The 15,112-nt window shown below is 52.3% G+C and overlaps 2 protein-coding genes across 4 annotated transcripts; both read right to left on the reverse strand.

The window, feature by feature from the left end:
- Positions 1 to 1,044: 1,044 nt before the first annotated feature.
- On the reverse strand, positions 1,045 to 2,366 carry LOC134515995 (olfactory receptor 52B2-like). 2 transcript variants are annotated; one of them, XM_063335878.1, is made up of 2 exons: positions 1,452 to 2,366; positions 1,045 to 1,065 (listed from the first exon to the last, which is right to left on the reverse strand). In XM_063335878.1, exons 1-2 carry the CDS (start codon positions 2,364 to 2,366, stop codon positions 1,045 to 1,047), a joined length of 936 nt encoding a protein of 311 aa, XP_063191948.1. The 2 variants fall into 2 exon arrangements, with proteins under 2 accessions (XP_063191948.1, XP_063191864.1); XM_063335794.1 differs by lacking the exon at positions 1,045 to 1,065 and having other exon boundaries at positions 1,410 to 2,366.
- Positions 2,367 to 9,590: 7,224 nt separating this feature from the next.
- On the reverse strand, positions 9,591 to 13,768 carry LOC134512854 (olfactory receptor 52B2-like). Of its 2 annotated transcripts, none has more exons than XM_063328672.1 (2): positions 13,641 to 13,758; positions 9,591 to 11,468 (listed from the first exon to the last, which is right to left on the reverse strand). In XM_063328672.1, the coding sequence occupies exon 2, from the start codon at positions 11,436 to 11,438 to the stop codon at positions 10,464 to 10,466; it is 975 nt and encodes a 324-aa protein (XP_063184742.1). In that variant the 5' UTR covers positions 11,439 to 11,468; positions 13,641 to 13,758; the 3' UTR covers positions 9,591 to 10,463. The 2 variants fall into 2 exon arrangements, with proteins under 2 accessions (XP_063184742.1, XP_063184733.1); XM_063328663.1 differs by having other exon boundaries at positions 9,597 to 11,473; positions 13,641 to 13,768.
- Between the last annotated feature and the right edge of the window lie 1,344 nt (positions 13,769 to 15,112).

Here is a 15,112-nt window from a genome sequence, read left to right on the forward strand (position 1 = left end):
TAGACAGGCTTCAAAACTGTTATCTCAGCTTTCACTAACATAAATGCTATGTCACTGCCCATGCCTGTATTTCTGTAGTGACCCACACCGTCCTCCTTAGGCAACGGGCTGGTCACACCTCCCTTTCTCAGTGGATGTGGTCCTACTACAGAAAATACACTAACAACTGGCTTGCCGGTGTCACTAGTGAGGGTATGAATATTTGTAAAACACTTTGAGATACTTGACAGAGGAGTACTGATGACAAGTAAAGTCACATTTTCACTGCCACAGTTGATAGGTTTTCTCCCAGTTTCCTTCCTAGCTGGCTGCCCCAAGACAGACCTCGATGAAAATGGTGGGAGAGGAGGTTTGGGGAGTTGGAGACCCCCGTCCTGCTGGACTTGGCTCAGTTACACCTCATGTGCGATCAGTGCAAATGTGTTGTACTTCAGTTGCATCCGACATTATCTAGCAGGGGTTTCCTCATGCTTGGAAGCCAGACTGGCTCTGCGCATGCCTTGGGAGCCCAGAGCCAGAGATGCTAAGAGAGGACCTGGATGTCTCCTGTTGCCACTGAGTCCCCCTTCACCCCAAAGCTCAGCCTGAAGACATCGGATCTTCCCACCCTTGCCCACAGCACAGCTGAGCGCACAGCTCTGAGGAGCAGCAGTGAAGGAAAGCCGCACTGTGGGCAGCAAAGCCTGCATCCTTCCCACAGCTCATAGCCAGGGAGGGAGACGGGGACCTGACCATCTGGGGGGCTGCCAAGCCATCTCCCTGCTGTCAGGCTGCCCAGGGGACAGCTGGCTCTGGTGCAAAGAGCTGAGCGGGGCAGAGGAGCAGGGCTCCCGCCATCGCCGCGTCATTGCAGCCTTCTGAGAGGGCAGCAGGAGAGAGGAGACCCAACGGGTGTTCCCAGACCTGAGTGCCTTCAAGGGACCATCACTGCCCCAGCCACGGCTGTTCCCATCCCGCGGAGACGATACACAGCTCGAGCAGAGACGTTTCTATACCGAGATAACAGGCACGCATATTATATGTACTACTTTAATGGTCTGTGTTTCATAAGGTCCACAAAAGCACCTTAAGAACTCAGAAACTGTATTTTGCTTACAAAGGCTTTGGCTGTACAAATACCCAGCAGTGGTGGGTTCAGGACAACGCAGGAGATCCCAGGAACAGGGGAACAGTGGTAGTCCCCGGTGTCCGGCTCCGACTGTCCCAATGAGTTCTTTCGCACCTGGGAACCTGTCCAGCCTCTCTGCAGCAGAGCTATGGGTTGGATGTTGATGTCCATTGAACACACTCATTTTGAAAACATTCCCATCTGTTTGCCAGGTCCCCGCTGTCTTTCATTCATTTCCCTCTTCTCAAAGCTTCATTTCATCCCTCTTGCCCATCCCGGTTGCCTGTTCCTGCCTGCCCGGCTATGCCCTGCAGCTCAAGCCCCCCAGCCTCAGCAGGTGAGCCACATGCTCCCGAATCTGCCTTGTTCTCACCCCATAGACGATGGGGTTGAGCATGGGCGGCACCACGACGTAGAAGTTGGCCAAGGAGATGAGGACATGCTGAGGAACATGCTGGCCGAAACGGTGCGCTAGGAAGGAGAAGAAGGCCGGGGTGTAAAACATGGTGATGACACAGAGGTGGGAGCCACAGGTGTGCAGAGCCTTGGAGGAGGTGCGTGGGGACGGCAGCCCCCAGAGGCACCTGAAGATCAGCACATAGGAGATGGCGATGGAGATGGCGTCCAAGCCCGCTGAAAGGAAGCCAGCAGCTACCCCATACCAGATGTTGATGGAGATGTCGGCACAGGCCAGGCGGGCCACGCCGATGTGCTCACAGTAGGTGTGGGGCATGACGTTGTGCCCGCAGTAGGGCAGCCGCTTGAGGAGGAAGATGGCGGGGAACATGATGCAGAAACTCCTGATTAAAGCCACCACGCCAACCTTCCCCACGACAGAGCACGTCAGGATGGCCGTGTATCGCAGCGGGTCGCAAATGGCGATGTACCGATCAAAGGCCATCGCCAGTAAAATGGCTGATTCTGCCACAAAAACGAAATAGATGGAGAACATCTGCGCCAGGCAGCCACTGAAAGAGATCTGGGTGGACAGAGACCAGAGGACGCTGAGGGTTTTGGGCACAGTGGCAGTGGACAACAGCAGGTCGCAGGCTGCCAGCATGCACAGGAAGATGTACATGGGCTCGTGGAGGCTGCGCTCCTTCACGACAGTGACCAGCAGGACCGAGTTCCCCAGAAGGGCAGCAGAGTACATCATGCAGACTGGGATGGAGATCCAGGTGTGAGACTTCTCCATGCCAGGTATCCCCACCAAGATGAAGAATGCGGGGTGGGAGCCCGACAGGTTAAGTGTCGACATGGCTGGATGCAACATTTCGTTTTCCTCTTGCAGGAGCTGTGTGATGGTAAAAAGAAAGGCTCTAACAGCAGCGGAATGATACCCGGGACACAAAGGGGAGCGGAATTAATGATTAACATTGCTCACAGCACAGACACTTACACTTCTGAACCTCATTTTATCTGGGAGTGTTAAATGTTGTGCAATTCGCTCCATCAGGGTTCCTCTGCACTATTCAGGTCCCTTCATCTCAGTGAGGTACCATCATTTCTGCTGTTTGAGTCTTTGAAATAAGGAGAGTCTTCTGCCTGCAGCTTCTGGGAACTGGAGGAAAACATACAGGAGATTCACTCTTGAAACAGTGACTGCGTAAATGTTTCTCTAAGTGACACACTTGGGTGTGACCGCCACTTATGCAGCAACTGAGAATTCTCCAGGATTGGAAATATATTACGGAAAATTCGCTGCTCTCCCATGACTGCCACAAAGAAGGCACGTGCCCTGCTCATCCTGCCCTGGGCTCCTGTTCGCAGAACTCCCAGCTTTAAGTGACTGGGACACCCAGCGTTAGCGACTCGGAGCTGTTTGGTTTTAAACTAGAGCAGGGCAGGTTTAGATCAGACATCAGGAAGAACGTTCTTTACAACAAGGGTGGTGAGACGCTGGCCCGGGTTGCCCAGAGAGGTGGTGGAGGCCCCATCCCTGGAGACATTCAAGGCCAGGCTGGATGAGGCTCTGAGCAACCTGATCTAGTTGAAGATGTCCCTGCTTACTGCAGGGGGGTGGGACTGGATGGCATTTAAAGGTCCTTTCCAACCCAACAGATTCTATGATTCTATGATTCTACCTGCAAAATCAGGTCACAAGGAGCTTGGTTCAGTCCTGTCCTTCTTGGGACTTTGCCTGCCCGTATCAACCCCTACAAAAAGTCTGTCTCTGTAACTGTGTGTGAGCTCGCTCCACCAAGAGCAAAGCGAGGGAAAGGCAGGGCAGAGCCCCTTTCATCTCAAAAGCTCTGCAGTGGCCGGTCACCCAGGAATCTGGAGACATTCCCTTGTCAGATATGCAAAGAGACAAAATTCAAAGGCACCAGGAGCAGGGCATTATCGAAACGTCCAGGGTCTAAAAGGGGGATTTATACTCCGCGAGGAGTGAGCAGCTGTGTGTCAGGAGCTGCCACCTTATGCATCATGTCCATGGAGCATAAACCAGGGCTCTGAGCTGCTGCTGGATTCCCAGGTGCTATTGAGCCAGTGCAAAATAAATAATGAAACCCTCCAAACTCCCTGGCACTACTTGTTTTAGAAAATACGGAAAATTTACAGGCAAACTTCTGTCCTAATTCCCACCCAGTGCACTACTTTAAGTATTAGAAGAAGACAGGTCCATTCTTGCTCCCTTTACATCCACACGTCTGGAAGCACTGAGCAGGAGGAGCATGCTCCTTCCATCCCCTTGGGAAGCACGTTGCCCAGTGCTCCCTGCCACGCTCATGCAGGGAATTTGGGATAATGCAGCCAGAACCACCTGCCTATCTCACACAATAAATCCTCGCGTGGACCCCCACCATCTCCCCATCTCTCTAATCCGTCTCTACCTCACCAAATCCAGTTGAAACAGCAGTGCCGTGTCCCAGCCAACAGACCCGCCCGCTGTGCCAGCAGTGGGATGCTGGGATGCTGCTCGGACGGAGCCTGAGCCTTATACCGGGAGGGTATATGGGTGCTCATACCGGGAGAGTGCCCTGGGGCACGGATGGTTGTGCTCCTACCCTGACGCAGGTGGCGAAAAGCACCGGGGACATCACCAGTTTGTTTTCCCTGGGCATTTCCTACTACTGTGCTAATTGGTTGGGGACTGTACAAGCCCAGCGGACCCTTCAGGTTGTCCCCAAAGCAACCTCGTCCATACCCTAAACTGAAAACACTTTGGGACCAGTTTTAGGGACCTGTTTTAGCTTTTTGTGAACCACAATGGAGAGGAATTTGGGAGCTCTGAGAGAGAGACCAGCAGATATTCCTGCTATAGAAGCCTTTTAGCTGATTTTGTCCTCATTTCTGATTTTAGAAGAGAGCAATGGATTTATTGTACTGCCGTTCCCCCTCTGGAAACCTGCAGAGGCCCCGAGCAGACTGTGTGGTGGGGTCAGGGGAACTGCAGCCAACAGCTTCACGCTGCCGCGACCCTTCGGAGAAGCTACTGGGGACCTTTGGGGACCAGCAGGGACATTAGAGCAAACCAATCCACCAATAACTTCGTCCTGGCTGCTGAGTTACCATCTCCTTTTAGGCAGGACAGCTTACAAGGATGTGCTATTTGTTATCTGCCTGTCTGCGTAGTGGGGATTTTTATTAATTAACTAACATTTGCTAAGACGTTATGATGACGGAGGTGAGATGAAGTAAAACCATTAAGCTTTGCTGCTGTAATTTATTACCCACAGAGCTCTGCAGACAAAGAACAATTAATAAAGCACCATTGTTTGTAAACAGCAATAAAAATGAATGGAAATAGGGTCCTTTAACTCGGGACACTCGAGGCTTTGTTCATGATGAGAGCCGTGCTTGTCTCTGACTATTCAGCAAAGCATTCAAATACACTTGAAGAGCATTTTCCTTTAAAACATATGCTTAGACCTTGACTCAGCACAAACCCGAAGCCTGATCTCCACTTCAGGCGCAGGCTTGACTCCTTCTCAGTGCACGTCAGGACGAGAAGCCTGCCCACGCATTCACGGAGGACAGGGGAGCGTTTCTTACGCTGACTCCGTTGACTTCCACTTACCTCCCAACGTTTTTGAGATTTCATTTACTTTGCACATGCACCTCGTGGATGCCATGGAAAAAAAAAATGCAGTCAACATCCCTTCCTCCTCCCCTGGAAAGGGTCCTTGCAACCTAAACAAACTTATCCAAACATAGCCTACCACACCAACTGCGCTAAAAAACAATACGTCTTTCAAGAGTGGGAAATTAAATACCAAGTGCAGAAGTTCTGGTTTCACAACTCGTGTGAGTTATTAAGCTAACATTTTAACCACATTAGAAATACAAATCTTCCTGATCAGCTGGCTAATATCCCATTATGCATGCCCCTTTGGACATTAATTGCTAAGCTAGTGATTCATTGACTCAGGGGCATTTGCCTGTGCAGTTTGCTCCCTGACCCGGCCACCACATCTATCCAAGGAGCAGAGCAGCACAAGGGCTGCGAGTTAAAAACTGCCTCCTCGCTTGTATAAAACTGATCCTGGAAACCCAGAGAAGCAGAAAGATCCATGAAGTGCACTGACACACAGCCCATCCCAAGATGGCTGCTAAAATGCAGGTGAAGATGTGGGTCCCTGCAGGAATGCATCGCCCTGGGAGAGGATCTCCGAGCGCTGAGGACCACTCACTGGAGAAACATCACCCTGAGCAAAGTGCCAGCAGGTCAGCACAAGAACCTAGCACGTGGGCCAGAACTCTTCCGGTGGTGCCATTCCCTACCCGTTTTCCATCATTTATACTTGGGTTGGAAGCAATTTGGAGGTAGGTCTTTTGTTTCGCATTCATGCAGCACCTGCTCAGGGAGATCCTTCCTCCCACTAGAAGATGATAATCATGGAATCGTAGAATTGTCCAGGTTGGAAGGGACCTTTCAGATCATCGAGTCCAACCATCATCCCAACACTGACAAACCCACTACTAACCCATGTCCCTCAGCACCACGTCTGCCTGGCTTTTAAATCCCCCCAGGGATGGAGGTATTTGATGGCATATGGGATACGATGGCAGAAGACTCCTGGGCAGTTATGAAAGGGTCCCTGCTCAGGACCATGCTTGGGCTTGTGCCACCTCTGAGCACACTCACTCATTTTGGCTGCGCTGCTGTTGTGCTCAGAGTTAAATGCATTCAAAGTTCATCACCAAGGAGAGAACGAAGAGGGGAAGCAGTGAAGAAGGTGGCAGAAATGGGGCCTGGCCTGATGGGGCCAGGCTCTTTTCAGTGGTGCCCAGCAACAGGACAAGAGGTAACGGGCACAAACTTGACCATAGGAAGTTCCATCTCACCATGAGGAGGAACTTCTTTGCTGTGAGGGTGGCAGAGCCCTGGCACAGGCTGCCCAGAGAGGTGGTGGAGTCTCCGTCTCTGGAGACATTCCAAACCTGCCTGGACGCGTTCCTGTGCCACCTGCTCTGGGTGACCCTGCTCCAGGTGACCCTGCTCTGGCAGGGGGTGGGACTGGATGGTCTCCAGAGGTCCCTTCCAACCCCGGCCAGCCTGTGATTCTCTGAAACAACCTTGGAAGTTGAAGTGTGCAACAGAGACACCAGTGAGCTATATGGTTCTTTAATACTGATGAATTTAGATGGCAGCTCGGTTGTTACTAGAGCTGGCCAAAAGGCTTTCAGGAGAAAACTCTTCAGCAGAGGGTTGCTTTGTCAACAAGTTCTTGTTTTCAGGGAGGGCTGGAGGAGACCTTCTGAATCGGCAAACAAGCCTCTTGCAGCCACGACCTGTCTCACATCTCACCCCAACCTCCAAGTCTGCTGCAGCCCCTGTGACAGCTGCTCCAGGTCCTCCATGCCCTAAAGACCTTAAAGCATCTATTTCTGTCTAAGCCTATCCATGTGCTGCCTATAACGCCTTGCTCTCCTGACACATTTTCTTTCTCACAGCTCCGTCTTCTATCAGAAATCACGTGGACTGCTCTGTGTAAATACTCCTTCTTTTGCTAAGAAAGCCAACACAAACACAAATGTTTTGAGGACATCAAAAAAAAGAATCCAACGATATGAGCAGCTTTTGTAACCAGCTCTGTTATCTTCACTGTTAAGCAAACAGCTTTTAATGAACAGACTTTCATTTCCCCTGTGCCTGTCGCAGGGTTCCCAGCTTTGATGAAATCAGAAAAAAAAAAAAAACACCAAAGAAAAAATAAATGTGGTGAAAGAATTAAGAACTTTGGGGTTTTTTTCTGATCTGAAATTGCAACTCTCTTTCTTTCCCTTTTCTTTTGAAGTTGTAGCAGCGTTACTGGGAAGACTGGGGCAGAGCAGGGTTTTGGTTGCTGTGTCGGTGTCATCTCCTGTGTCATTCAGCTGTGAACAAGCCTGGTCCCTCAGAGCACTCATTGCTCCTGCTCTCCATCAGGGACATTGGGCTTGATCGGCCTCAGCCAGAGCCCTCAGCACTCTGCTGCCTCCAGCCCTGATGCAGGGCATGACATTTCGTGGGGCCCAGACCTAGGGAGAGATGTTCCTTAGCATCTCCAGGGTCACCAGCCCCTCCAAAGGAGGCACCTCCGAGGTCCAGGCATGTGGCCGTGGCTGCCTTCGAGGTGGCTTCCCCACCACGGGCAGGTCTGAAATGGCTTTGCGGTACAGTCAGCTTGGCAAGTGCTCTCCGCCCTCTTTGTCAGGGAAAAAAGGACGTTCTGCAGAAATGACTGGATGATCCGCTCCGTCTTGTGACTGCCGACATGAACACACCAGACCCTTCGTCAGGTCCCACAGCTGAAGCAGGGTCAGAGCAGCCCGGCTGCGAGAGCTGGACTGTGGAGAGTGAACCTTCAGAAAGGGCTCCCTAATCGCTGCCATCAGAAGACTCTGGCTGCTGCCTGGATGAGGAAGGGTTATACTGGCCAGACCCAGGGAAGCTCCTGAGCTCAGGAGGTGACCAAAAAGTGCCCAGCCCCCCTGTGCCTCAGTGGTGTGTAAGAGAAAAGTGCAGCCAACAGCAGGTATGATGCAGTGAGGAGAAGCAAGCATTTGTCTCGGCATCCCACCCAGCAGAACGTGAAGGAAAGCATGAAGGAAAGGTCTCTGGGCTCTGGTACATTCCCTCCTCTTCCTCATCCCAGAGTTCCTTCACATGGTGGAAAGGAACCTGCTGCCGCAGCTTTGCAGGACCCTGGTGGTTTAGTGCTTCACAACCCCAGGAGCCACCAGAGCCAGAGGAGCTTGTGGAGGGCCAGCAGTGGGGCCTCTTCAACCCTGCACGTTGGCCAAGCCGGGGCTGTGCAGGGAGCAGGACCACTCTGCCCGACCTCCGTGGAGGATGTTCTGAGACCTGCTGCAGCCGTCGCTGCTCTCTGCGGCCCTGAGCAAGGACCAAGAGCATCGCCTACTCAGAGCCAACAGCAACTCACGCTGCAGGTTTCGCAATGGGTTACAGAAGCCCTGGCACTTAACAGCTGAGCCAGAATGGCCACCGGGACTCTGCTGTCAGGACGAGAGGACCAACCAGTCCCATCTGAGCATGTGCTACCCACCACGCCCACAGGATGCAGAGCACTGCACAAAAGGACCTTTGTGTTTTGGTGTTGAGATCTGGGCAGACGGGGGCACTGCTGGGACTTTTCCATCGGGCTGGGAAGCTCCAGCCCTGTGGGAACAGCCCATTCCTGCTGTAGTCCAGGCTGCAGGAACCAGAATGCTCCTGACAGGACTGCGACTGCTGGTGTCGGTGTCTCCACGCTCCTCCATACTATAACGATGCAGCAAAAACCCACCTCAAACGCCGTGCATCACACACCAACCTTCCAGCAGAAGACCTGAAATTCTGGCAGGCTTCCCCCTGAGGTCTCCCACGTTGCCTCATCTCCCTCGTCCCCATGGGTCTTCATGTCCCCCTGGGACACTCCAGCAGTGCTGGAGCTCAGTGTGCTGGGATGAGTCTCCCCTCTCGCTGACCTGGCCACTGATGAGATTCACCGCAGCAGAGGCAGCGGGGGAGTTTGCTCTGACGGCCTGCAATGCTGAGGAACAGAGAGGGAAGGACAAGGGCTCTCCTTGCTGGTCAGATTGATGTCAAAATTAAACTTTAACTGTGTACAGGTGCCTATACCAGAGATGGGGAGGGACTCTGGATGAGGGAGGGGAGCCATGGGACGAGGGGGAAGGGGTTTCCACTGCAAGAGGGGAGACTGAGCTGAGATCTCGGGCAGAAATTCTCGGCTGTGAGGGCGGTGAGCCCCTGGCCCAGGTTGCCCAGAGAAGCTGTGGCTGCCCCATCCCTGGAGGGGTTCAAGGCCAGGTTGGCCGGGGCTTGGAGCAAGCTGGGCTGGTGGGAGGTGTCCCTGCCCAGGGCAGGCGAGTGGAATGAGATGATCTTTAAGGTCCCTTCCCACTCAAACCATTCTATGGTTCTATGCGCAGAACTGTCCTTGCTGCTCCTCCAGCAATATCTAGCTCTCACTCTTCACGTTTGCACTGCTTTTCACGACTTTCTGAGGCAGATTGCCACTCACTTCAGGTGGAACAAGGTATTATTGACGCAACTGGTACATACAGCAATGAGAGGAACCAGACAAAACCTTCAACAAGGCTATTTTGGTGATGGAGGATAAATCACATGTGCAGCAACAAAGTGGTGGGCGATCAGCCAGCTGCATGGGCAGAAGAGGATCCTGAGGTGCAATGTGCTTCACGCTGAGCTCTGCTCAGCAGCGCAGTGTTCTCGAAAAGACAGAAAACGTCCCTGTGGACTGTGTAGGATGTAGGAGACCATCGCCCCTTTGCACTCCGTACTAGAGTCTTGAATTCAGTTTTGGACGTTGCGGTTTAAGGGATATGTTTCCCTTAAACACAGGCCAATAAAGCTTTTCCCAACCTCACAGGGCTCTTCAGCATGTAAACACCTTCAGCAGCAAGAGGTGCCAGGGTCCCTCAGCAATGCAAGCTGTACCCTTGAAGACAGGAGGACAGATCATCACCTGTGCCATGGTAAACGGCACTTTGCCAATCCAGCTATGGTTCGTGTACCAGGCTCCAGTCTGATGACCAATGAGGTGTTCACAGTCTAGGCACTGAGATAACAGGTGAAGGAACAAATAGAAACGAAGCTGTAGGACAGCAAACAAAATCAGCAGCAGTAGTGGTGGTAAATCACCAGGTGTAAGAGCCTTGATGCTCCTCAACTGAACTGTGCCCAGTGTCTGCTAGATGGACCGTTCAGGGGACGCATCTCTGGGAGAAACCGGTAGCAATGAAGGGGCTGATGACGCAAGCCCACGTTTCCAGAAATCCTGCCACACAGCTTCTCTTGAACCTGTTGGGCAAACCTGTTCCTCCAGGGTGAGAAGTGCTTGGTGCTGCGTTCCAGACCCTGTCCCGCATCCCCGCCTCCCCTGGCTCAGCATCTGCTCCTCCACCCAGGACACGGGCACTCCCCCGCGGGGCAGAGGAGGCGGAGGACACGCTCCCGGATCTGCCTGGTCCTCACCCCGTACACAATGGGGTTGAGCATTGGTGGGACCACGACGTAGAGGTTGGCCAGGAGGATGTGAACGTGACTTGGGATCTGGTGGCCAAACCGATGCGTGAGAAAGGAGAAAAAGGCAGGCACATAGAACATGAGGATCACGCAGAGGTGGGAGCCGCAGGTGCTCAGGGTTTTGAGACGAGCCTCGGGGGATGGAAGCCGAAAGACTGCCCTGAGGATCAGTGCGTAAGAGACAGCGATGAGCACAACGTCCAGGCCAGAGGAGAGAAGAGCCGTGGTCAGCCCGTACCAGACGTTGGCTTTGATGTCGGCGCAGGCCAGGCGGGCAATGCCCATGTGCTCGCAGTAGGTGTGGGGCATGACGTTGTGCCCGCAGTAGGGCAGCCGCTTGAGGAGGAAGATGGGTGGGAACATGATGCAGAACCCCCGGACGATGGCAGTCACAGCTATTTTCCCGATCACTGAGGGGGTTAAGGTTGAAGAGTACCGCAGCGGGTCACAGACGGCCACGTAGCGGTCAAACGCCATCGCCAGCAGAACGGATGATTCCACGATGAAGCTGAAATGGGTGAAGAACATCTGTGTAATGCAGGCATCAAAGGAAATTTCCCTGGCTCTGAACCAGAAAATCGCCAGCATTTTGGGCACTGTGGTTGTTGAAAGCATGAGGTCAGAAACTGCCAGCATAGCGAGGAAGAGATACATGGGCTCGTGGAGGCTCCTGTCTGTGATGATGACAAAGAGGAGGACAGAGTTGGCTAACACCGCGGTGATGTACATCAGACAGAAGGGGACAGAGATCCAGATGTGGGACTCCTCCATGCCCGGGATGCCCGTCAGGACGAAGGTGATAGGATCAAAGCTGCTTTCGTTGAGCTCGTACATGGTGCTTCAGTGCTCAGTGTCAGCCTGACTCTGTTCTGCGCAAGAAAGAGAAGGGATAAACAACACCTGGTGAGCCTGATGTTGGCTCATGACCACCTACAAACATGTACAAATCGGTGCGTACAACGTCCTATTTGCAACTGCCTTCCAACATGAGCCGTTCCTGAAGGCCGAGGGGTTGACTCGCTGTGTTTTGCTGTGCAAAGGAATCTGTTCTTTCCTTCCTATCGACCCTACAAACTGTCTGTAAGAAAAACAGCTTCTCTGTCCCTCCATTTGCACTGCAATGCCAGGTCCTTTTCCATCTCCATTTTATCCACTGTCACAAAAAGTCTTGTAAAAGTCATAATTACTTGCCTTGTCGCTGTCGGTGGGGTCTATATCCGTGTGCATCTGGGAAGCCGTGTCTCTTTGTTAGGACCGTGTGTTTCTTTAGCGAGATGACATAATTAATACCATATCTCACTCTGTTCAGATCAGTGACCAGTTAATTTCTGAGAGTTCTTTGTACAAACTATTAAGGTAGGAATTAAAACTGTGGCTGACATTCAGCTACCACCTCTGAAGGTTGGGACCACCCCTGAAACTTCTGCTGGACACGTTATTCCCTGTATTTCCACCTGTACAAACATATTCATCTGTTTGCAAACACTGCAAAGTGCTTTTTGTGCCTCTGCCCCATCCCACAGGGATTTCAGACACCCAAACACGGGCAAACACCAAGGGGGAAAGCTTTCAGCCCAGGCCCAGGCCTTATGAATGCCCTGGAGCAACTCTCTTACTGGCCAGATTTCCTGCCTTTTCCTTCATTCCTTTTCCTGTCTTTCATAAAAAGGGGCAAAGACATGGTGGGCTGCACAGCATGATCTTTGGACAAAGAAAATGCAATGCAACCGGTGCTGTCAGGGCAGCCAAGTCACAGAATCATAGAATTGTCCAGGTTGGAAGGGACCTTTCAGATCATCAAGTCCAACCATCAACCCAACACTGCCAAGCCCACCACTACCCCATGTCCCTCAGCACCACGTCTGCCCGGCTTGTAAATCCCTCCAGGGATGGCGACTCCACCACTGCCCTGGGCAGCCTGGTCCAGTGCTTGACAACCCTTTTGGTGAAGACATTTTTCCTCATATCCATCTTAAGCCTCCCCTGGCACAACTTGAGGCCATTTCCTCTTGTCCCATGGCCTGTTCCTTGGGAGAAGAGCCCGACCCCCCATGGCTACCCCCTCCTTTCAGGGGGTTGCAGAGAGCGAGAAGGTCTCCCCTCAGCCTCCTTTTCTCCAGGCTGAACACCCCCAGCTCCCTCAGCCGCTCCTCACCAGACTTGTGCTCCAGACCCCTCACCAGCTCCAGTGCCCTTCTCTGGACACGCTCCAGCACCTCAACGTCTTTTTTTGTGGTGAGGGCCCCAAAACTGGACACAGCACTCAAGGTGGGGCCTCACCAGTGCCCAGTACAGGGGGATGGTCATTGCCCCAGTCCTGCTGGCCACACTATTGCTGGTACCAGCCAGGGTGCTGCTGGCCTTCTTGGCCACCTGGGCACACTGCTGGCTCATATTCAGCCGGCTGTCGACCAACACCCCCAGCTCCTTTTCTGCTGGGCAGCTCTCCAGTCATGGTAACACCCTGGAGACACCCCCGAGTGTGCTCCAACAGATACTAGAGAAAGCCCAGGCCAGGGCTGGGATGCAAGAAAATTAGTTTAATTTGGACAAAAGCTAAACCTTCGTTCTTCAGACCTGTGTGCAGCCTGTTGTTTTTTTATTGCAAACTGCAGGTGTCTAAGCGCAAGACGTGTTTGCGTTTCTAAGCGTTTCCCTTAAGAAGGATTCTTCTCCTCTAGGAACAGAAAGTCCACTGAAAACGTCAGTCAGTCTAGAAAAGATCTTCAGCTCATCACAAATATTTACCCAATTGCCTCTTCCACTTTTAAAACCACGTAATTCAGCAGAGTTGAATAAAGATAGGGATATAAAGATATAATTGTAAATTAAATCATCCTGGGAACATTCCCAGGCACCAACGCCAGCCGATGCCTGACTGCGTATGGCTTGCAAAGCGGTTCAGCAAGACTTTACACCTCCGCTTCTTAGTGACAGGGAAATAGGTTTCTCTCAGATGCTGCTTTACTTCCTTTCCTTCTTTTCAAACGAGAAAGCATTGCCCCAGACTCCGGCGTTTAACAGAAAATGACTCACCGAGGGCCAGCCCCAAGGAGGAAGGAGGAACCTCAGCCCCGATCAGTGCAGAGCTGCGAGGGGGTGCAGATCCCTGTCTGTGCTGCCGAGGGCTGGGGACATCGGTCCTTCCCCCTCCCGAATCCCAGAAGGAACATCGGCCGGTCAGCTTGTGGAAGTTTAAATTGCTAGTGCATTAAAGATTAACCCCAGTTAACACTCCCAGGTGAGTCAAGATATTTCCTGCTTCCCCGTCATTTGCATTGCAAGTGTTTTCACTCTGTCCCTGCCCGGCAGCGACTGCGTCTCCTGAGCACGGCGAGGACTCGGGATGGGGACAGGCACATCACGCTGCCCGAGCATCGCGCCCAGCCTCCCGAGGGGCATCTCAGACCTCCGGGGGTGGTTTATCCCCCACGGGGTGCAAATTGCCTCCTTACGCTGGCGACACCTCCCAAAACAGCCTCTGCGTTTTTCTGCTGCTGCCCTGCGCCTCCTTGGTGGGGGGAGGGGGGTTCCTCTCCCTGCCCGACTCCAGCCCGTGGTCAATGATCTACAAATAACGGAGCCTCCGAGCAGCTGCGGGCACAGAGCTGCCTCGATGGCCTGGCAAAACAGAGGTGGCGGCAGAGGTTTCCACCCAGATCGAACGGCTAGTCTGAACCGGCGTCAACTGGAAAAAACAGAAACGCCGCAGTTGCATAATTTATTATATACTGTTATTGCAAAATAATTTCTAAAGTACGTAGTGGTGGTTAAAAAAAAAAAAAAAAAAACAAAAAAAAACCCTGAAACAATAGCTCTGTCTGTTCAAAGGACACAGAAAATGAATTAAAAGATGCTCTGAAAATACTCTGCCTGCAACCAACACGCTGAAGATCCATTAACGCAGCAGAAAAAAGGGTCTGAATACGGAGGACTGTATGAATTAATGCGGGTTTTTTTTTCATCCCAGCACCAAATCAAAATGATTGAAAGTAATTGTATTTATTTTTTTTTTTGATGAAACAAAGGAGTATGAATTCTATATAACTTGGCCTGCAATGAAATGTTCATCATTCAGTGATTTCTTGTTCTGTTTCAGGGCTGCGGTGCCTCAGGTTCAGAAATAATACTGAACCAATACAGGCAGACAGGAAAGAGATGCCTCTCTGTTTTATTAGCAGCCGTAGATTAATATGGACCATCTGCCTCCGCCGAACTGCCCGGCGTGTGCTGAGCCCTCACGGCCAGAGCGCCAGATTTTACCTACCTGGAAAACACCCAGCGAGTTTTTGGAACAACAGCGATCACACTGGGTGCTGCCCAAGCCCCTCTCAACACGTTGCTCCCAAAGGCGGATTTGCTTTTGGGATGTTGCATTAATTCCCAGTTTAACATCTGCAGCCAGAGAGAGCCCAGACCCCACAGTGTCCACGGGAACGGCCGGGGAGGACACAGGGATACACGGATACCCCCAGGTCTGGGGGCTGCCTGTGTCCCGGGGGCATCAA

The sequence above is a fragment of the Chroicocephalus ridibundus genome, chromosome 1 (genome assembly GCF_963924245.1).
Source record: "Chroicocephalus ridibundus chromosome 1, bChrRid1.1, whole genome shotgun sequence".
NCBI classification, from domain to species: Eukaryota; Metazoa; Chordata; class Aves; order Charadriiformes; family Laridae; genus Chroicocephalus; species Chroicocephalus ridibundus.

What these genes read in the sequence shown, in the direction of transcription:
- LOC134515995 (XM_063335794.1), bottom strand. Translation starts at nt 2,366, where the DNA reads ATGTCGACACTTAACCTGTCGGGCTCCCACCCCGCATTCTTCATCTTG.
- LOC134512854 (XM_063328672.1), bottom strand. Translation starts at nt 11,438, where the DNA reads ATGTACGAGCTCAACGAAAGCAGCTTTGATCCTATCACCTTCGTCCTG.